This window comes from Acaromyces ingoldii, assembly GCF_003144295.1.
Source record: "Acaromyces ingoldii strain MCA 4198 unplaced genomic scaffold FA10scaffold_11, whole genome shotgun sequence".
NCBI lineage: Eukaryota > Fungi > Basidiomycota > Exobasidiomycetes > Exobasidiales > Cryptobasidiaceae > Acaromyces > Acaromyces ingoldii.
In genome coordinates, this window is record NW_020290257.1 from 239,911 (window position 1) to 258,761 (window position 18,851).

General features: G+C 63.4%; 7 protein-coding genes across 7 annotated transcripts; 2 read left to right on the plus strand and 5 right to left on the minus strand.

Moving 5' to 3' along the window:
- Window positions 1-65: 65 nt before the first annotated feature.
- FA10DRAFT_270160 (hypothetical protein) lies at window positions 66-2,971 on the minus strand. The gene is made up of 2 exons (XM_025523022.1): window positions 2,846-2,971; window positions 66-2,771 (listed from the first exon to the last, which is right to left on the minus strand). The coding sequence occupies exons 1-2, from the start codon at window positions 2,871-2,873 to the stop codon at window positions 115-117; spliced, it is 2,685 nt and encodes an 894-aa protein (XP_025373806.1). The 5' UTR covers window positions 2,874-2,971; the 3' UTR covers window positions 66-114.
- A 1,212-nt stretch (window positions 2,972-4,183) lies between these two features.
- FA10DRAFT_270161 (hypothetical protein) lies at window positions 4,184-8,752 on the minus strand. Its single transcript, XM_025523023.1, has 6 exons — window positions 8,057-8,752; window positions 7,838-7,980; window positions 7,644-7,775; window positions 7,369-7,587; window positions 7,191-7,298; window positions 4,184-7,105 (listed from the first exon to the last, which is right to left on the minus strand). Exons 1-6 carry the CDS (start codon window positions 8,724-8,726, stop codon window positions 4,238-4,240), a joined length of 4,140 nt encoding a protein of 1,379 aa, XP_025373807.1. The 5' UTR covers window positions 8,727-8,752; the 3' UTR covers window positions 4,184-4,237.
- Window positions 8,753-10,366: 1,614 nt separating this feature from the next.
- On the minus strand, window positions 10,367-12,187 carry FA10DRAFT_270162 (Clavaminate synthase-like protein). The gene is made up of 4 exons (XM_025523024.1): window positions 11,719-12,187; window positions 11,211-11,651; window positions 10,968-11,117; window positions 10,367-10,899 (listed from the first exon to the last, which is right to left on the minus strand). Exons 1-4 carry the CDS (start codon window positions 11,944-11,946, stop codon window positions 10,522-10,524), a joined length of 1,197 nt encoding a protein of 398 aa, XP_025373808.1. The 5' UTR covers window positions 11,947-12,187; the 3' UTR covers window positions 10,367-10,521.
- Window positions 12,188-12,446: 259 nt separating this feature from the next.
- On the plus strand, window positions 12,447-13,549 carry FA10DRAFT_246331 (glutathione S-transferase). The gene is made up of 3 exons (XM_025519406.1): window positions 12,447-12,788; window positions 12,858-13,150; window positions 13,218-13,549. The coding sequence occupies exons 1-3, from the start codon at window positions 12,499-12,501 to the stop codon at window positions 13,424-13,426; spliced, it is 792 nt and encodes a 263-aa protein (XP_025373809.1). The 5' UTR covers window positions 12,447-12,498; the 3' UTR covers window positions 13,427-13,549.
- FA10DRAFT_304920 (DNA glycosylase) lies at window positions 13,534-15,120 on the minus strand (the record flags this gene model as incomplete). Its single annotated transcript, XM_025525409.1, has 1 exon — window positions 13,534-15,120. The coding sequence occupies one exon, from the start codon at window positions 15,118-15,120 to the stop codon at window positions 13,534-13,536; it is 1,587 nt and encodes a 528-aa protein (XP_025373810.1).
- Window positions 15,121-15,948: 828 nt separating this feature from the next.
- On the plus strand, window positions 15,949-17,450 carry FA10DRAFT_235451 (GLE1-domain-containing protein; the record flags this gene model as incomplete). The annotated part of the gene is made up of 2 exons (XM_025519027.1): window positions 15,949-16,614; window positions 16,683-17,450. The coding sequence occupies 2 exons, from the start codon at window positions 15,949-15,951 to the stop codon at window positions 17,448-17,450; spliced, it is 1,434 nt and encodes a 477-aa protein (XP_025373811.1).
- A 119-nt stretch (window positions 17,451-17,569) lies between these two features.
- Window positions 17,570-18,740, minus strand: FA10DRAFT_282238 (NAD(P)-binding protein). Its single transcript, XM_025523755.1, has 3 exons — window positions 18,071-18,740; window positions 17,782-17,988; window positions 17,570-17,723 (listed from the first exon to the last, which is right to left on the minus strand). Exons 1-3 carry the CDS (start codon window positions 18,698-18,700, stop codon window positions 17,634-17,636), a joined length of 927 nt encoding a protein of 308 aa, XP_025373812.1. The 5' UTR covers window positions 18,701-18,740; the 3' UTR covers window positions 17,570-17,633.
- Window positions 18,741-18,851: the final 111 nt, after the last annotated feature.

Sequence of the window (18,851 nt, forward strand, 5' to 3'; positions counted from 1 at the left end):
TCAATGGAGATGTTCTGTACAGTACATAGCAGCAGTTCAATCGACCAATGTGATTGCGAAACAAAGGATATAAAGTGACTACAACGAATGAACGAAAGACGCTCTACTGGAGTCTCAAAAGGCCATTCTGCCGCCCCTGGGCATGCCCTCGATGTGCGACGACGACGATGTCGAGGCGGTGCCCGCGCGCGCCGTCGCGGAAGTGGTCGAGGAAGCCGTGGGCGAGACGGCGGGGTTGGAGCTAGATGAGGTTGACCTTAGCGATGGAAGACCAAAGGTGGCGCCGGTGCCTGCTGCCGAGAGGAAGCTCAGCGCCTTGGGAAACATCGATGACGACGACGACGACGACGACGAGGTGGACGAGGACGGCGCGGCAGCAGAGGCCGGCGGTGCGGCCTGCTGTCTCTGCGACTGGAGCGTGCCGGAAGGAGCGGTGCTGTTGACCTGAAGCGCCAGTGTCGAGGGCGTAATGATTCTCGAAATGGGCGACGGACCTTGCCCCTCCCCGCGCGATGCAGCTCCCGACGCCGCCTTGGCTTTATTCTTGGCCGGCGACGTCGTGTTGGGGTCATCGTCCAAGAAGGAGCTCCGGATGCTCGAGTCGCTCAGACCCCTCGGTCTCAGTGTTCTCTCCGGCACGAAGCCGTCGCGAATGCTGATCTCATCGTCGTCGACGATGCGCGACAGACGGTAGTTGGTCGTGTCATTGCCCGTGTTCGCAGCGCGCGCCGCCGACGAGGGAGGAGGCCCAGGTGCAAATGTCGACTGAGTCGGAATTGACCCAGCAAAGAGACCAGAAAGGTTCCTCGACTGGGTCCTCGATAGACTGTGCGGGTGCGTCCGCTTTCCCTCTGGACGCGGCCCTGCCTGGAGGCCGCCGCTGCCGCCTGAGATGGGGGGCGTGGAGGACGAAGCTTCGGAAACGGCATCGTCAATAGGGGTCCCCATCGGCTCCGAGGCAGCAGAGGCATGCGTTGTGCCCTTGATCTCGACGGCGACGGTCGACGAGACAACAGCAGCGGAGGCACGGGGCGCGGCAAGGTGAGATCCCGACGGGCCTCGACTGGGCGGCCTTCGCAGGTTGCTGGGCCGCGCCGGTGCTGCGTTGGTCGTCGATGAGCTGAGGCTTGCTGTCGATGGAGTAGGTTGTGAGGGGACAGGCGCCGAGGAGGCGACCGTCGCAGAGGACCCGGTAGACGGGTTGGTCGGACCGCTAAAGAGCCTGCCGAGCCAGGCACCCATGACGCCCTTGTCTTCCTGCCCGCCATTCAGGCCGAGCTGCTCGCCAAGGATGCGACTGGCCTGGCTCGGGTTGAGATGCACCTCGTTGACTGCATTTCGCAGCCGGGCCATCTCAAAGAAGAGATCCTTGAACACCTTGACGAGCGCAAAGAACTCCTTTCTCGCAACGAGGCTCTCGGACTCGCGATCGGTGCTGCTGCCCTTACTCGAGGAGCCCAACGACGAAGCATCGGCGTCGCGAGATCGCGATTCGGCATCGATGAGGCGCTTGAAGTGGTCGCGGAGGCCGTCGGCGTCGCGCAGGATGCCGTTGACCGTGGTCCGCGCCAGGTGACCGACATCACCGGCGAGGTGCTGGCGCTGCAGGCGGCGGGCGAGCGTGTCGACATCGGCCTGCGCCAGGCGGGTAAAGAGCCGCTGGACGTGGTCTGTCAAGTTGACGAGCTGCGCCGTTCGCAGCTCCCGCTTTGCAGTCGCTGTGTACGAGGGTGCAGCCAGCAGCGACGGCTTCTCCTCTGTGCTACTCTGCAACGGCCTCGTGCTGGTTGCAGTGGTTGCAGTGGTTGCAGTGGTGGCAGTCGTCGTCGCCGTCGTCGTGCTTCCGTCGACATCGGCATCGGCATCGGCGCCAGAGACGGAGCCAGCCGACGAGCCGACGGACCTGGGCAGATTGGGCCTGTATGCGCTAATCTTGCTCTTGACGGGCGTCGCCTCGATGATTTCCTCGGACAGCGCGGCCACTTGTCCCTCTTCCTCGCCCGTCTCTTCATCGTGCAGCGAGCCATCCCCGAAGCGCTTGGAGGTGGGGCCTACCGAGGAGCTCCTGAGTGTCATGGTCTCGTCGCGCTGCGCCAGCTCCTCGCGCAGACGCGCAATCTCGTCGTTGCAGCCATCGAGGAGCTGCTTCAGCTGCTCGTTGTCTCGCTGCATCGTCTCGTTGTCGGCCACGACGTGATCGAGGAGCGCTACACTGTCCTCGTCTCCCTCTGCGCCGTCACCAACGCCGCCAGTCGAGGCGGCCACCCGCTCCCGCGCAATCCTCGCCATCTCTTCTCGTCTCTTCAGCCGCGCCTCGTCACTCTCGCCCTGTCCTGCCCGGAGCCCATCGAGCTTGGCGAGGCGGAGAGATGCGCTCAGCTCCTCGCTGCGCTTCTCCATCGACTTGGCCCTGCTCTCGGCCCGGTCAGCCCTCCTTTTCTCGGCGACGAGCTCCTGCTCGGCATCCTCGACATCGAGGCGCGCCCGCTCGAGCTTCTCCTGCAGGCCAGCCGACTTAACACCAGTCTGCTTGAGCCTTGCCAGCTCGCGCCGGCAGTCGTCGAGCTCGCGGACGAGGGCCCTGTTGGAGGCATCGGCCGCCTCGAGGTTGAGGTCGGCCTGCTCGAGGCGCTTCTCGAGGCGCGAGGCCTCGCGGATCGACGAGGTGAGCTTCTTCATCAGCGAGTCGATGCGGCTTGAGTGCTCCGACTGCGACTGCGAGAGGGCCGACTGGAGGGCATCGCTCCTCCGCAGCAGCGCCTGGCCGATTTCTGTATCGTTCACACTCGCAGCTGGTCAGCAGAGAGGTACGGTGTGGATCTCGCAAAGAGGCTGCAGCACTCACCGGCAGCTAGTCGCAGGTCGCCCTCCATCTCGGCCCACTCTCTCGTCGCGCGCCTCGCGCGTCGACAGCGCCGGGTGCCTCGCCCACAGCAGCACGTACACCGGACCTTTGCGCCCGCCTCGAGTTGGGCAGCCGATGACGACGCCAACGACGACGAGGGACCGCCGCCGCCTGCTGCTGCGAGCGCAGCTGCCGACGGCGGCCTGCTCGAGCCTGCGCCTGCGCCTGCGCCTGCACCAGCGCCGCCGAGCGAGCCCCGCTGGCCGACACCCCTGGCCAGGAGCGTCAGGGGCGAGGCAGACGGCGAGGCCGACGACTGCGTCTGGTGCTCGTCCTGGTAGCTCCCCACGCTGCTCGCGCCGTCGTCGTAGTACTCGTCGCCGACGTCGAGGCTCCTCCTCGCCCCGCCGCCAGCTTCGGTCCCGTGGCTGGCCAGGCTGCTCGCGCTGCCCTTTCGCCGCAGGCTCAGCGTGTCCACATCGAGGTGCCCACTCCGGATGCTCGGTGCGCCTCCCCCCTGGCCACCGGGACCACGCTGCTTGTGTGGAGTGCCCCGCTCGCTGCGCCACTCGGAAATGATGCGTGCAAAATCGTCGATGGTGTGCGACTCGCGCAGGAGATTGTCGTGCAGCGACGAGATGCCCTCCTCGTCTTCCTCTGCGTACTCTACGTCGTCGTGGTCTTGTCTGTTTTCTTCGTCCACGTCGGGGCCGCCGTGCCGTCCAGCGTGGAGCGCAGCCGCAGAAGACGACGACGACGACGCGTCGTTGTCGACCGGCAGCGCCGCGGGGCCCAGGTCCATCGCTTCCACCTCGTCCCTCGCAGCTTTCCCTGCCGCTCCTGCCGTTCCGCCCGCCGATGAAGCAGAAGATGGCGACATCTATCTATCTGTGCTTTTGCCCCCCAGAGTTCCCCTTCCTCCGACTACAACAAAGACGATGGGCGGAGAAGAAAGGAGGGAGCTGGAATCGTGTTGTATGTGTGTTGGATATCGTTCAGTGTCGGTTAAAAAATGTAAAAAAGTCAAGTCAAGGAATGAAGCGTGCGCATTCTGTTGTTTGGACATTTTGCACTTTTTAGCTCGCTCGCTCCGCCTGGATGTCTGGGCGTCTCTGCCCCGGTCCGGGAAAGGAAAAGGGGGGGAGGGAAGGGGGAAAAGGAGCTTTAAATTTTGTGGAAGAGAAGAGATCAACGGTCGTGTGTGGGTGCAGCGAGATCTGAATCAACACCTTCTTCCTTCCGCTCAAAGGCATCTTAGTCTTACGGGAAGCAGACATACAGTCGAAGCACTCCACGGACTTGACTTCACCACAGCTCACAGCTCAAAATGAATAATGACTTGAATTGAGATGAATTGGATGAATGCTTGGGGGGAAAGAGAATAGAATAGACCTATGCGAGCCCATGCTGCTCGAGGAGCGCCTTGTACACATCTGCCTGCGCCCGCTCCAGCGCCAGGTCCCTCTGCAGCGCTTTATTTTCAATGTTGGCCTCGTTTCGCTGCGCCTTGCTCGTCTTGACCTCCTGGCGCAGCCGCCTGATCTCCTCTGCGCCGTCGCCGTCGCCGTCGCCCGAGACGTGCTGCGCGTCCTCGTACAGCCGATCGAGCTCCTCGTTAAAGGCGCGGTGCAGCTCCGTGTTCTCCATCCGGCCGTCCTTTTCCAACGCAGTGAGCAGCTCGCACCGCCGAGTCAGCCCAGCGAGCTCGGTCCGGGCGCAGTCGCCCGCCTTGACGCGCGCCTTGAGCTTCTCGAGCTCCTCAGCCATCTCGGCCATCTCCCTTTTGGATGATGCGGCAGTGGCTTGCGCCTCGTCGCGCTCCAGCAGCGCATCCAGCTCCAGCCTCAGCTTCTCGAGGCTGCTCGTGGCCTCGTCGCCTTGCTCAGCGACCAGCCGGACGCTCGCATGGATCGTCTCGAGCCGCCTCGCCAGCGAATCGTCGTCGAGATCCAGCAGCTCGTCCCTCAGCGCCGTCAGATTCTCGTCGAGGCGGGCCATGACCTCGACATTAGTGCGCCTGTGCCGCTGGACGACGTCGAGATGCTTCTTGAGCCGGGCAGATGTGGCCTCCTTGCTCGTTGGACCCGTGGTCGATCCCACCTTGGCTTGCCCGCCGTCCTTTCGCACGCTCAGCGGCCGCGTCGGCATGACCTCGGCCCCGTCGACGCCGTTCGCTGCAGCTGTAGGCGTCGCCGGCGCTCTTGGTGCGAACGGGCTCACCGGCCTCGGTCCGCCAGGGCTCCTCACGCCGCTTCTTCGCCTCGTGGGTGACGGCGACGGCGACATATCCTCGTTCGTCATTGCAGCCCGTTTAGCCGAGCCGGTCCGAGGGGTCGCATCGAGCGGCAGGGCGCGCTTGGACGCCGACGCGGCCGAAGGCTCCCGCTGCAGCTCCTCCATCCGCAGGGGCGGCGAATCACTTCTACTCGCAAGGGGAGAATCGTCATTCTCGTCGCCATCAGGATGTACCGGGACGGGCTTGCGGCGGACGACGGAAGATCGTCCCTCGATGGCGCCCGGCGATGGCTCGGCTCGGCAGGGCGTGCTCTGCGTCCGCTGTCTCGGCGTCTGGCTGTTGCCCCTCGGTGTTCTTTCAGTCACTCTCTCCTCTGCGCCGCCACCGTCGCCGCCGTCGATCGACAGCGCTCGCTTCCTGTACGCCTCGATGGCCTTTGACGTGGACGGATCTGATGGGTCGGGCGAGTGGTAGGCTCCATTGATGAGCATGTCTCGGCTGCCCACGCTCGTGTTGGCCGTCGAATACGTCCTTGCGCCCGACGAGGCGGCCCTGCTGGGCGTGCTGCTGCTCGTCGTCGTCGCTGTCGCCGCGCTCGCCTTGCTCGCCGTCGACTTGGTCCTCCGGTGGGGCGACGCAAGCCCAAAGACGTCGCCGCCATTGTGGTTGCTCCGGATGCTGCCGGCGTTTGCTGCCGAGAAGAGGCTTCTCCCAAATTGCTCCAGGCCAGACACAACCCTTCCGCGGTGGCTCGAGGGCGTCGAGGGGCTTCCCCCAGGCCGACGAGCCAGCGGCGGATCAAAGTCGCTCATGGCCCGTCTCGCCTCTCCGCTCAGCTTGCGCAGCTGGCTGCTGATGTCGCTCAGCGGCAGCGTCAGTTCCTCGCCGTCAATATCATCCTCGGCTAGACTCTTGATCGATGTCGTGTACAAAAGAGTCCCAGCATCGCGGTCGATGTCCGTGACGCGCATACAGACCAGTGGTGGCAGATTCTCGGCGCCCAGCGGGACACGATCAGCCTCTCTGCCTGGATCGACTTGGAGCACGGCGAGGTTCTTGCATGGCTCCGCCAGATAGGCGCGCCGCTGGTACACGTTCCAGTAGACGATCCGCCTTGCTCGCTCCTCTGACTCGCCATCGGCCGACGGCGGCAGCACCATGCACCGCACGTGGCTCCTGGCGTCCTTTGTCTTGAGCAGCGCCTGTGCCCGCCAGAGATTCTCGAGGAAGCGGTACTTTTCGAGGCGCGCCTGGCTGGGGTCCGTCTGGTTCGACGAGTCAATCGTGGCGTACTGCCGCACCAGTCGGTTGGCCCACTTGTCCCCCGACACGTTCGATGGTCCCTTTGCCATGGTGAGCTGAAAGTCAGGCCCGCCCAGGTCCAGCGCTTGCACGTTGGCCACATCGATGCAGCCTCGGAAGCCAAGCTCGATCTTGGACGGCCGTCCAGCATCCCTCGACGAAGGGACGGGCCCGCTGCGCTCGGTGAATGTCTTCATCTGGTCGGCGAGCTTGTTGAGGTCGTCGAGGCCCACGGCGCTGCGCCCGCTGCTGCTGCTGCCTGCCCGCTTGGCAATGGCAATGACGTCGTCGAACAAGAAGAGGGTGCAGTGGATCGTCCGATACGTCTGCTGTCCACTCGGCGACAGGAGCGCTGGCGAGGGCGACGAGGCGCCTGCTGCCATGGCCATGGGGCCCAGCACATCGATGGGAAAGTCGTCGACATCGATGCAGTCGATGAACTGGCGGTGGACGCTGATGAGGCTGGGCGGGAACCCTTCGACGTTTCTCTTGAAGCTCCACAGCACCGCCGCTCGCTTCGTCTTGTCGTCGACCTCGCAGCTGGCGATGCGGCCGGCGAGCACGGCCGCCTCCTCCAGTCGCGGCCGGTTGCTGTCCGACTTGGGCAGGTTGCGCACCAGGCCGTCGAGGAGGAGCGTGTACCTGGGGATGCGCTGGACGGGCTCCATGATGAGCTCTCGAATACCAATGTTGCCCATGTCGGGCGTGCTGTACTTGATTCTCTGTGTAGGCGCGGCAGGGCAGGGCAAGGCGCAACAGATTAGTTTCCATCATATCCACTGCAAGAGGAGAGATAGAGCCACCCACATCGACAAAGTCTCGAAAGGCCTTGTTGGAGCGGTTCATCGTCTGCTCGATGTGCTTGGCCTTTTCAAAATTGCCAAAGTACTCGCTGTAGCACGAGAAGCAGGCCATCTGTTGTGCTGCCATGTCAGCTTGTCTTGCTGCGCGAAAGTCGCCGCCCAATCCTCGCGCACACACTCACATTCCGGTAGACTATCTCGCCCAAGTTGCCCGTGGAGATGCGGCCCGAGCCACGGCGCTCGCGCTCCCTGCTCTCGGCGTACGACTCGAGATCGCGCAGAAAGGCCGTGTTGGCGCCGACGATTTCGCCAATGTTTCCAAACAGGCGCTGCGCCTCGTACAGCGGCATGATGGCCGTGTCCTTGTCCTTGGCTAGTTGTCGAAGTGGCACGGCGTATTTCTGAACACATGCGTCAGCAGGGTCATGGGAGCAAACTGAGAGACGCAAGGACGCACCCGGTACAGCGCCTCGACTCGCTTCACGTAGCTCTTTTCGGTGTACAGGAGCTCTTGGAGCATCGCCTCAAACTTTTCCTCCGATGGTCCAGAGCCCAGAACGGGCGAGTAGGCGGCCTCCATCTCAATCGACTGTTGTTGCTCTCTCCAAGTCAGTCCGAGCCTAATGCATAAAGCTTACCGATGTCACTCACACGAATGGCATTGATGCTGGACCCGCTGCCGGAGCGAGGCACGTCCGAGTAGCTGTCGAAGCTCGACCGATGCGGGTCGGCCTCGTCGATGGTGCCCGTCTGATCGAGGACGAGGAAGCCGAGGTGGGGCAGTATCGCCGAGGCTGGCGAAGGAGGAAGAAGAGCCCAGAGTCAGTCAGCCAGCGACAAGAGCCATGAGCACGAGTACAACACACTCACCATCGCCAGCCCCGCCGGCTCCGTTGTCTGCGTCCGTGGGGCCCTCGAGCACCACGTCGTAGTGCTCGGCCCTGCTTAGCCCCCCTGCATAGGCAGGGACAGCCGGGGTAGTCCCTTGTGCTCGAGATGTCGTCGCTCTAGCCCACGAAGACGAGGAGCCCTCCTGCCGATCATCTGACGCAACCGATATCCCTCCTACTCCTCCTCCTCCTCCTGCCCCGACTCCTGCTCCATTCCCTGCCCCTGGGACTCCAAGCCTGGAACTCCGCCAGGCCGAGCGTGACGGCGATGGATCACGCGAATGGGAGCTCCTCGAGGACGGCCTCGAGAGCCTCTTGAATGGCGACTGCGGCCTCGATGACGACGACGACGACATCTCCGGACGCCGACAACAGCAATCAATGTCTGCCGGACTGGACTGGACTGGGAGGGGTGAATCGAGCAATGGAGGGGCCCACAAAAAGACGCGCGCGTACTCAAGTCTTAGCCTTATTTGGAAAGCACAGTACACACTGGAGGGCGCCTGGGAAGCGCGACGAGTCACGTGAGCTGGCCCAGCTGCCCGTCCACTCGATCCTCGCGCGAAGCCTGGCTCGAACAGCGAATACCATATGGACACTTTGTATTCTGACGCCGAGCGCCGAGTGCTAGGCCATGTCTGACGACGCATTCGGGATATGGGACGAGCCGAGCGAGCAGGTAGCGGCGGAGGCGGGGCCCTCGTCGAATGGGAGCGTCGCGACGCCCGGTGCGGTGAGCAGCAAGGGCGCCTCCCACGCCGGCGTCTTTGGGAGCCGCCTCGATGATGAGCCCGGCTGGGGCGCCGCAGACGAGGCTGCCGTGGCGGCCAATGCTGCTGCCAGTGCCGCGCCAGAAGAGTTGAAGGAGGAACCAGGGTTACGAGAAACAGAAGCGAAACGAGACTCGACCGCGGTGGCCACGTCGGCAGCAGCAGGGGCAGCAGCAGCAGAAGAAGCAGCACCGGACGGGTACGACGATGCGTTTGGCGACGACGACGACGATGGCGATGGCGATGGCGATGGCGATGGCGGTGGGAAGGGCTTCAAGGAGGCTGTCGAGGAGCAGGACGACGACTTTGGCGATTTCGGCGACTTTGACGAGAGCCAGGCCCAGGACGCCAGCTTTGGCTTTGACGATGACGACGAGGAGGAGGCGGCGACGGCGGCGGAAGGGCAGAGACAAGCGGAAGCAGCAGGCGCATCAGGGTCAGGGTCAGGATTGGAATCGGGTCAGGGGCCATCGGAGCCAGACTGGCGCCCGCTCGAGCTCTCGCGCGACTCGACAAGTCTGACAGCGGCCGCACTCGCAGGCCCGATCCGGCAGCTGCTCTCGGAGCCCCTCGAAGGTGGTAGCAGCAGCAGCAGGGAGCCCTTCCCGTTCCACGATGGCCCTGCCGCGCACCTCGGCGACGACCAGGTGCGCCAGGTGCCGGGCCTGGCGCAGGTGCTCGTGCGCGAAGAGTCGCGCACGCTCTGGACCAGCCTCACGGCCGAGCCGTCGCTGAAGCCGCTCGACTGGATGCGCTCACGCACGCGCAGGCAGCACCTCATCTCGCTCGGCGTGCCCATCAACCTCGACGAGGTGCGGCCGAGCGAGTTTGGCGCGTCCAAGGCGCTGCCGCCGCTGTCGCTCTCGATGGATGCGCCCATGTCCAAGGCAGGCCTGGGTGCAGCAGCAGGAGCAGGAGCAGGGACAGGAGCAGGCACGGGGACAGGGACAGGGACAGGGACAGGAGCATCAGCAGCAGCAGCAGCACGCGCCGGCAATGGAAGCGCAGGCGCGACACCCGACGTGCGCAGCCCCACGGCGCGCAACGCAGCGCAGCGCCGCAAAGAGGACAAGCTCGGCCTGGGCCCGGCGCCCGAGGTGGACATGGCCCGCGCAAAGGCGCTCATCGCCCTGACTGAGGACCAGCTCACGCTCCAGCCGCTTCCCTCGCTGCGGACTATGGCGCGGGAGCTGGAGCAGCTGACGCGCAGCACCTCGGCCCTCCTCACCCACCACCTCGCCCTGCGCGAGGCCCACGGCGCAGACGCAGAGATGTACAACGGCCTGATCAAGGATCTCGTCACGGGGGCGGCCAACCGCATCAGCGGCTCCTCGGGCGGCGCATCAGCGGCCGCGGCGGCAGGCGGCATTCAGAGGCGGGCCACACCGTCGCAGCAGCTCAGGCGAGGCGCATCAGGGCCAGGCCCGCGCTCGTCGATGGCGTCCGGCAGCGGCAGGAGCTCGCCAGCGCCAGGCCGGTCTGGGAGTCCGAGGATAGGCTAGAGAATTGATAGCATGCTGGGGCGAAACTAGAAATATACACATTGTCATTTCGCAGTCTTTTTCTCCTTTTGGCATGATCTATATTCGGTGAGGTGGAGACGGATAGAGAAAAGGCGCCTGTATGCTACGATGCAGTGATGGTACAAGAAAGAGAGAAGAGAGTGAGACAAGTCCTAGATCCACTTGGCAACGTCGGCTGCGTCTGGGCCCACGGGGTCTGTCGAGGCGGCCAGGTTGCACTGGTGGAAGATGCGGACCTCGTCGGGCTTGAATGCGCCCACGACGGAGTGGAGGACGCCCTGGTTGTGGAAAAGGCAGAGGTCGCCCTCCTTCCAGTCGTGCGCATAGACGAGCTCGGGCGCAACCGCGGGCCGCTGCAGCTCGTAGACGATCCGGCGCACCTCTTTGAGATCGGTAATGTGCGCGCCCTCGGGGTAGAGGCTGTCTGCCGTCCGCTTTTCTTCGGCGGGGATGGCGTCGATGAGGAGCTCCTTGATCGCCGAGGGGTGCACCTGCAGGTGCAGCGCGCCCGTCGCCTCGCACTTCCAGAGCTGTGGCGAGAGATCAGACGGATCAGTTGCTGACTTTGAGGAAGTGTGGCTTGTTCGACCTGGCTCACCATGGGGTACGTCTTGATCTTGGACTCCTCGAATGCGGGCAGCTCGTCGGCTGCGAGCTCCTTGCCCTCGCTCTCGAGGCCGAGGCCGACGGAGTTGGACCGCGCGCTGCTCATCCAGACGTAGGGGTGGGGCGAGTAGACGATCTTGGTCTGCAAGAGGATTCATCTGTCGTCAGCGCTGGTGCCGCACATGCTGCAATGCAAGGAATAGGAGGGAACGGTCAAGGGAAATGAACAACTCACGCGGACTGCCAGTGACTTTTCGGCGGGCGAGAGGCGGTCAAACATGGTCCTGCCCGAGACAAAGGCGGTGGTGCCGAGCGGCACCTGCAGCTCGTCGTGGGAGCCGTCGTCGTAGCGCAGCGTCTGGGTCCTGCCCTTGGGCACCTGCACGGCCTGCAGCGTCGTCACGCGCGGCGGCGCCAGGTCGTAGAGGGCGGCGTCAATGTGCCAGCGGTAGAAGCGCGTCACGTCCTTGTCCTCGGCGTCGGGCACCTTTGTTGAGTGGAAGGTGGCGTGGTGCGGGTGCTTGAGCTGGACGTCGACGAGGCCCTCGTGCGACGCCACGGGCCCGTTGCCAATCACTTGCACCTGGGGCAGCCGCGGGATCGTCTTGAGGTCCGGGTGGAGAATCGACTTGCTCTGCCGGCCCTTGTTGCCGTGGCCGTAGCTGTCCGAGGCGGGCTGTCGATTGGCCGGTCAGCTTCTGCATCTCCCTTCGCTCTGGCTTTCTCTTTCGAGAGCAACTCACATCAAAGGCCTTGGTGAGCGCGAGCTGCGCCTCGGGCGTGACGTTGGCGTTGGGAAACACGAGGACAGAGTGCTGGAAGAGGGCGGCCTTGATCGCCTCGACGTCGGCCTCGGTCAGCTGGGCAGCATCGACGCCCGTGACGACGCGGCCAAAGGCGGGGTCCAGCGCCCGCTTGACGCCGGGCAGCGGCGCAGGCAGCGGTTCGAGGGCGAGCAACGAGGCCGTCATTCTTTCTTGCTTCTTGCGAGTGAAAATGAGGGGAGGGTGCGGTGCGTCTTGGGGTAGTGGGAGCCGTCAGGAACAGGAACGAACTGTCGAGCCGGTGAAGTGGGCCTTTATATGCTGCTGCTGCTTCTTCTTCTTCGACAACGCTGCGTTGGACGGGAGCAGGAGTCCATTAATAGATGGCCTCGACCGACAACGATCCCCGCCTTATCGCAATCTTTTTTTTCTTCTTCTTTGCGCAGGGCAGGGAGAAATTTAAAGGCCTGGCAGGCAGGAACGCCTGCTGCTAGCTGATAAGCGCAACGCGACGGCCGAGTCTCCAGCCAGGGTCTCTCCTCTTTCTTACGTCCGAGATTCCGCGCCAATGTCCGACCCGACATCCGACAAAGGGAGGGTCTCAGCCAGCCAGCCAGCCACCTCCACTACGAGCCATTGCGAAGAAGCTATTTGCGAAGCACGTCAGATGAGCCAAAGGGCTCCCCGCACCCACAACCACTGCTGCTGCTATCGACCACCACCACCACGACCACCACACCGACAGAGTAACACACCGACATGCCTGTGCCAGACGAAGAGATCCACCCCGTCGCCACCGGCGCCGCCGCCTCGCTCGTCGCGGCCCGCAAGACACCCGTGGGCAAAGACGGCGTCAAGTTCTACTCGGGCTGGTTCTGCCCCTTTAACCAGCGCACCTGGATGGCCCTCGAGGAAAAAGCCATCCCGTACGAGTACGTGGAGATCAACCCGTACAAAAAGGAGCCTTCGTTCCTCAAGCTCAACCCAAAGGGCCTCGTCCCCTGCCTCGAGTCCAACGGCATCCCCCTGGCCGAGTCCTCGATCCTTGTGTGAGAGTCACACACACACACCCCTAGTCTGCGCATTTGTATTCCTGATGCTGATCCACTTTCATCCAGCGAGTTCCTCGAGGATGCCTATCCCTCTACGCGCAAGCTACTGCCGGACTCGGCCGAGCAAAAGGCCCTCGCACGCATGCGCATCGACCTCGTCGCCAAAAAGTGCGTGCCGGCCTACATGCGCCTGCTCCAGGCCCAGACGCACGACGCGCAGCGCGAGGCGCGGGCCGAGTACGCGGCTGCGCTCAAGGAGTTTGCCTCGTACCTTGACGGCAACAAGGGCCCCCTGCATGGCGGAAAGGACATTGATGCCGTCGACATTGCGCTCGCGCCCTGGGCTGGCAGGCAGTACAGTTGAGTGATTCAATTTAGAGAGTTGATCGCAAGCTGACCCATGGACATCCTGACACACACACACAGTCATCGAGAACAACAGGGGCGGCAAGCTGACGGCCCAGGAGACGGGCGAAAAGTACCAGGAGTGGTACAAGGCGATCCTGTCGCACCCCACGCTGCTCAAGACGATGAGCGACGCAGAGCACTACGAGCCCATCTACGGTCGCTACCTGCGCGACGAGGCACAGTCCGAGGCGGCCAAGGCCCTGCGCGCGGGCCGGGTGATTCCTTAGTTTTAAGATGTGTGTGTCAGCAACAGCATCGTTGGCGTGTACGAGAGAGAGTGTATCTAAGGAATGCTACAGCGATAGTAATGTATATTTTTGGATCAGGCGCCCCATCATTGGCCCTGCTTGACCTGCAGAGTCGTGCTCCTCCGCACCCTCTTTGTGCCCCCCTTGTCGCCCGGGAAGGACTCGGTGATTGTCCGTTCCTCCTTCTTGACCCGCTTCGTGCGGCCATTCTGAACGACGACTGTATGCGTCGCCGTGCCATTGACATTGACGTGCGCTTCCACCTTGGTCTCTGCCCGTGTCTCCTCCTTGATCGCTGCTGCCTCGCCAAGCTGCTGCTGCTGCTGTTGCGGCCGCTCCTCTTTCACCTCGGTCTTGACCACGCCGTACTCCTTGAATGCACGGAGATCGGCCGTGAAGAGGACGCTGTGTGCCCACCCAGCGTACTCGCCCCAGAGCGCACGGAATCGGTCGGCAATCATCTCGTAGGCCTTGTGCCCTGTGGCGCCCTTTGCGGTCCGGATGCCGTACCAGCGCTCGGCAAACTGGAACACGTGCCGGTCGACGGGAATCGACGAGGGCTGATCCATCGACATGAGCAGGATGCAGTCGGCCACTTTGGGACCGACGCCGGGCAGCCGCAGCAGCTCCTGGCGCGCTTCGGCATACGGCAGCGTGCGCAAGCTCGCCAGGTAGGCTTGCACAGAGGGGTGTTTCGGTCGCTTCTCTTCTTCTTCTTCTTCTTCCTCCTCCTCCTCCTCCTCCTGCGCTCTCGCCAGGCCGGGATCAGAGCTGTGCGCCTGGCAGAGCATCTGTGCCGTGAGGGCAATGTATCGTGCGCGATAGCCAAACGAGAGCCTGCGCAGCGTCTCTTCGACGTCGGGCTGCGCGAGGCGCTCGGGCGACGGAAAGGGGTGGTAGTGGACGACGACGTCGCCCGTTTCCACACCTGCGTCTCCCTTCTTCTCATCCTCCTCCTCCTCCGTCGTCGTCGATGCCAGTGCGCCGGGTGGGGGCCGCGGGTAGGTATGGCTGAGGAGCGGCTCGGAAAAGTGGGTGCAGAGGTTCTGCACCATCTGGCCGATGCGGGCAATGTTGTTGTTGGACGAGCAGATGAATGCGCACAGGCACTCCCAGGGATCCTGCCGGAGCATGCGCACGCCCGAGAAGCGCGTGGCAAAGCGCGCAAAGACGGCATCCTTGGCTGCCCACTCGACGTAGAGATCCTCGAGGGGCACGTCGACGTTGAGGTAGTCGCGCAGCCACACGCCCGTCTCGGCGTCGACCTCTTCGGCGGTCCTGCCACTCGGCTGCGTACTGGGCGGCACGAGGGTGCGATAGTATAGCATCTGCCGCGCAACGTCCTGACGAAGCAGCACGACGCGGTCCGAAAGACACACGGACCATTCCGTCCACTTTGTCCACCTCGTCGTCATCGTCGTCGTCGTCGTCTTCGTCATCTTCTCCTCTTCCTCGTCATCTCCTTCCTCCTTCTTGACGACGGGCTCCGTCTTTACGACGACGCCGTCCGCCTCGGGCTCCCACACGTCGATGCCTCGCCAGCGAAAGGCCTGGCCGCACTTGTTTGACACTGTCAGCGGCAGCAGGATCTGGCCGGGCGAGACGGGCAGGACGTGGTAGCCGGCCGGCGGGCGCGCATCAGCCGCCATCGAGGAGGATGCGACGCTCGTCATGGTGCGGTCGCCAGCGAGGTAGGCCGACCGGCAGCGTACCCGGGCAGAGACGAGTCCAGCGAGATGAATATAACGAGGCGACACCGTGGATATCGACAGAGGGATTCCAAGTCGGCAGCGTCTTGAGCGTCGTCCAAGGGAGAAGAAATCGAATGGCTTGGCTTGACAGAAGATTCAAGTCTAATTTCTCGGCCGTGGCTTGAGCGTCGCGCGGACTTGATTGCTTCCTGGATTGGATGACCTTTTTTTATTTTGGAAGTGAGACGCTCTTTCGACCACCTGCCCTCGACCGCTACAGTGCGAGAGACGATGCGCTTCGCCGTCGATCCCTCGTCGTCTTCCTCGTCCTCTGCAGAGGAGGAAGAGTACGAGTATGGACTGGCGACAGTCGGGTCACTCACGGCAGCAAAGAAGAAGAAGACGACGCAGCTGGAGCGCATCGATGCTGCGCGCCGCCTCGCCTCTCCGCCTCGCCTCGGACCGGCCCTGCACAGGCCACGGGTCCCGCCGTGGATGCAGCAGCGACAACGCTCCGGTGGCTCTTCCTCTGTACTGAGGGGTCTCAAGTCGCCCAGTGAGGTGCCCTTCGACGAGGACGAGGGCGAGGGCGTGCAGAGGGGCGCCCTCGACAGCGACGAGGATGGCAGCACCGACGAGCAAGACGACGACGACGACGACGACGACGACGACGACAGCGAGGAGGAGCAGTGGCCCGTACGACCCGGGAGAATAGGGCGGGGACAAGGGCTGAGCAGCCGGATCCGGCACGTCAGCAAGGACGACGAGTGGGACGAGTGGGAGCGCAGGACGCGCGACCGCGCCTGGTCGATGCAGGCGCGCCGCCAGCGGAGCGTGAGCCTCAAGCCCGACGACACGCTTGGCGATCCAGACAGGAGGAGCGCACCATCATCATCCGCTGCGACGCGAGGGGGAGCCAGGCGGGACCTGGACGACGTCGAGAGCCTGCTCAGCTCCCTGAGGCTGCAGCAGGACGAGGAGGAGAAGCGGGACAGAGAGGCGTTCGAACAGCGGAACCGCAAGCTGTGGGACAACATCGAGGCTGGTATTCGGGCCGCAGAGCAGGTGCGAGAGAAGGAGGCACAGGAAGAGGCGGCGAGGCTGCGGGCCGCGCGAGCTGCACAGGAGGAGGCTGAGCGAAGAGCACGAGAACAACGCGAGGAGGAGGAGCGCAAGATCCGCGAGGAAAACGAGGCGAAAGAGGCAGCGAGACGCAAAGCCGAGGAGGAGGCCAGGCAGGAGGAGGAGAGGCTCAAGGCGGCCGAGCGGGAGCGGAGCCTGGGCGGCGCCACGCTGCGCCTCGAGGCCAAGCAGGAGTACGAGCGATGGTGGGCCAAGATGAGCCACATCAAGACAGACGTCCTGCCACTCGTCTCGGCCAACAACGAGTGGCGGAAGCAGTGCTTCCAGGCCAAGCGGCAGATTACCCGTGGTGTCAGCCAGCTCACCAATTCTCGGCAAGAGATTGTCAGAGTCGTGCGTAATTCTCCTTTGCCTTGTATGCGCCAACAACCCCTTTGCTGACTCACTCACCCCTTGCACAGACTGAGTCGATTGGCAATGTGCTGACGCTCGCCAAGGGTGCCTCGCCCAACGGCGAGATCTACACCTGGATCCTCAATCACCTGAGCAAGTGCCTCATCCGGCAGGCCGAGCAGGAGGTGGCCGCCAAGCAGGACACGGCCTTTCCCCTCGCCCGCATCGTCTCCTTTCTCCTCCTCCAGGGCCATGCCGAGCTCGGCGACGTGCTCATGGCTCGCCTGACAAAAAAGTGCCCCTGGGTGCTGGGCTACTGCCCCGTGAAGCGAGGCGACATGGACGACGCTGCCTATGCCAAGCTCGTCGGCCGAGCCGGGCTCGACGAGGCCTCGCTGCAGTTCACCTCGCGCATGTGCGGCATCCTCGCCTTTTACGCCGCCGTCGCACAGACGGACCCCGACAGCGGCTCTCCTGCGGGCCAGGGCCAGGGATACGACAAAATCCCACCGGCCTTTCGACCCGCTGCGCTGTGGACGTGGATGGCCCGCAGCGTGACGCCGCCCATGACGGACCACGCCCTCATCCCGGCGCTGTGGTCGACGATCATCGAGGTGGCCGGGCCCAAGCTGCTGGCCATCTACGGCAAGCAGTGCGCAAAGGTCTGGACCCTGCTGCTTGACGTGGGCATCCGGCAGAAGAAGGCCGGCTTTGCCGACGACGAGACGGCCAATGCCGCTCGGACCCGCCTGCTCCTCCTCCTCGAGGACTGGAAAAAGAAGGGGGGCACGACGGTGAGCGGTGCCACGGGCGGCCGCGAGATGGCGCTGCCGTGACGACGTGACGGTACCATGACACGAGAGCTTCTGTGCAAATGTAACACTACCACCCCAACCGCACGACTCATGCTCAAAGATTGCAACATCTCTTCATTATATAAGAGTCCGTGTATGATGTTTTTTTTTTTTCCAAGAAGGTGCGCATTACTGCGTGATTGAAATTCTCGAGCGCTCGCCCGATCAAGGCGCCGTGAGGGTGAATCCACCATCGACGGTGAGCACGTTTCCGTGCATGAACTCGTTTGCCGCCAGGTACTGCACCGACATTGCCTGCGAGGACGAGAGATGTTAGTGAGCGAGAAACAAAAAGGGTGAGGTAGGGACGTACCATGTCCTCGGTCTTGCCGGGCCGCTGGGCGGGCACGTTCATCGTGGGCATCTGGTCGCTGATGTCACTCCGGTTCTTTTCGTCGCGGCCGCCGCCGGTCATTTCGGAGGGAAAGACGCCCGGGGCGATGCAGTTGACGCGCACCTTTGCCGTCGTGCTCTGCGTAAACTCAAAGGCGATTGTCTCGGTCAGGTGGTTGGCCGCGGCCTTTTTTTAATCATTAACAGCAACGTCAGCTCAGCCCCTCAAAAAAAAATAAAAATTGCTGAAGAGGGAGGACTGGACTGACCTTGGATGCATTGTAGGCGTAGTGCATCTGGCCCTGCTTGACCGTGCCCGAGATGCTGCCCGTCGTGATGAATGTCGCCGTGTACTTTTTCCCCTCGGGCAGGCCCAGGCCGCGCTTGCTGCCGAGATCGAGGAGGGGTAAAAAAGACACGGCAAGGAACATGTGCTGGCTGACATTGAGCCGGAACAGGTCGTCCCAGTCCTTGAAGTCCTGGTCCTTGAGTACCTCGGTCTTGTAGTCCTGCGCGCTCTTGGGCTTCAGGCCCTTGCCCGGCTCCATCGAGTGGTCGGGGAACGACGTGTCGGCGCCAAAGTGCGTCGGCCCGGGTCCGCCGGCGTTGGCGACGAGAATGTCGACGCGGCCTTCCTTTTTCTCAAAGTCTTGCACCAGCTGTTCGATCTCGGCCTTGCTGGTGATGTCGGCGGTGAGGTAGCCGGCGAAACCCCAGGACTTGACGGCATTGTCCAGCACTTCGCCGCGGCGAGAGACGAGGTAGACGCGGGCGCCCGCCGCGTGCAGACCGCGGGCTTGCATCAGGCCGATGCCCGTGCCACCGCCCGTGACGACGGCGACGCGGTCCGTCAGATCAAACAGAGTCGAGGGCTTTAGTTGCTCGTTGGATTCAGCCATGGTTGTTGGTAGCCGACCCTCTTATGTCTCTGTCCCTGCCTATGTCTCTGCCTCTGTCTCTCTCCACTTCCAAAAGTGGAGGGCCGATTGGCAAGATCATTCATTTCACGTGTGCTGCAGGAGTGTCACTTTTTTTTTTTGGAGCTTTCTT

Bases quoted from the DNA above. Each gene is read 5' to 3' on its own strand.
- FA10DRAFT_246331 (XM_025519406.1), top strand. From the start codon at position 12,499: ATGCCTGTGCCAGACGAAGAGATCCACCCCGTCGCCACCGGCGCCGCC. The intron at 12,789-12,857 runs GTGAGAGTCACA...ACTTTCATCCAG, and splicing joins GCCGAGTCCTCGATCCTTGT to CGAGTTCCTCGAGGATGCCT. The intron at 13,151-13,217 runs GTTGAGTGATTC...ACACACACACAG, and splicing joins CTGGGCTGGCAGGCAGTACA to TCATCGAGAACAACAGGGGC.
- FA10DRAFT_270160 (XM_025523022.1), bottom strand. From the start codon at position 2,873: ATGGAGGGCGACCTGCGACTAGCTGCCG. The intron at 2,772-2,845 runs GTGAGTGCTGCA...TGAACGATACAG, and splicing joins CGACCTGCGACTAGCTGCCG to AAATCGGCCAGGCGCTGCTG.
- FA10DRAFT_270161 (XM_025523023.1), bottom strand. From the start codon at position 8,726: ATGCGTCGTCAGACATGGCCTAGCACTCGGCGCTCGGCGTCAGAATAC. The intron at 7,299-7,368 runs GTGAGTGTGTGC...GCAGCACAACAG, and splicing joins GCGAGATAGTCTACCGGAAT to ATGGCCTGCTTCTCGTGCTA. The intron at 7,106-7,190 runs GTGGGTGGCTCT...GCGCCTACACAG, and splicing joins CCTTTCGAGACTTTGTCGAT to AGAATCAAGTACAGCACGCC.
- FA10DRAFT_270162 (XM_025523024.1), bottom strand. From the start codon at position 11,946: ATGACGGCCTCGTTGCTCGCCCTCGAACCGCTGCCTGCGCCGCTGCCC. The intron at 11,118-11,210 runs GTGAGTTGTTCA...ATCCTCTTGCAG, and splicing joins AAAAGTCACTGGCAGTCCGC to ACCAAGATCGTCTACTCGCC. The intron at 10,900-10,967 runs GTGAGCCAGGTC...CTCTCGCCACAG, and splicing joins AGATCAAGACGTACCCCATG to CTCTGGAAGTGCGAGGCGAC.
- FA10DRAFT_282238 (XM_025523755.1), bottom strand. From the start codon at position 18,700: ATGGCTGAATCCAACGAGCAACTAAAGCCCTCGACTCTGTTTGATCTG. The intron at 17,989-18,070 runs GTCAGTCCAGTC...GATTAAAAAAAG, and splicing joins ACGCCTACAATGCATCCAAG to GCCGCGGCCAACCACCTGAC. The intron at 17,724-17,781 runs GTACGTCCCTAC...TCGTCCTCGCAG, and splicing joins CCGGCAAGACCGAGGACATG to GCAATGTCGGTGCAGTACCT.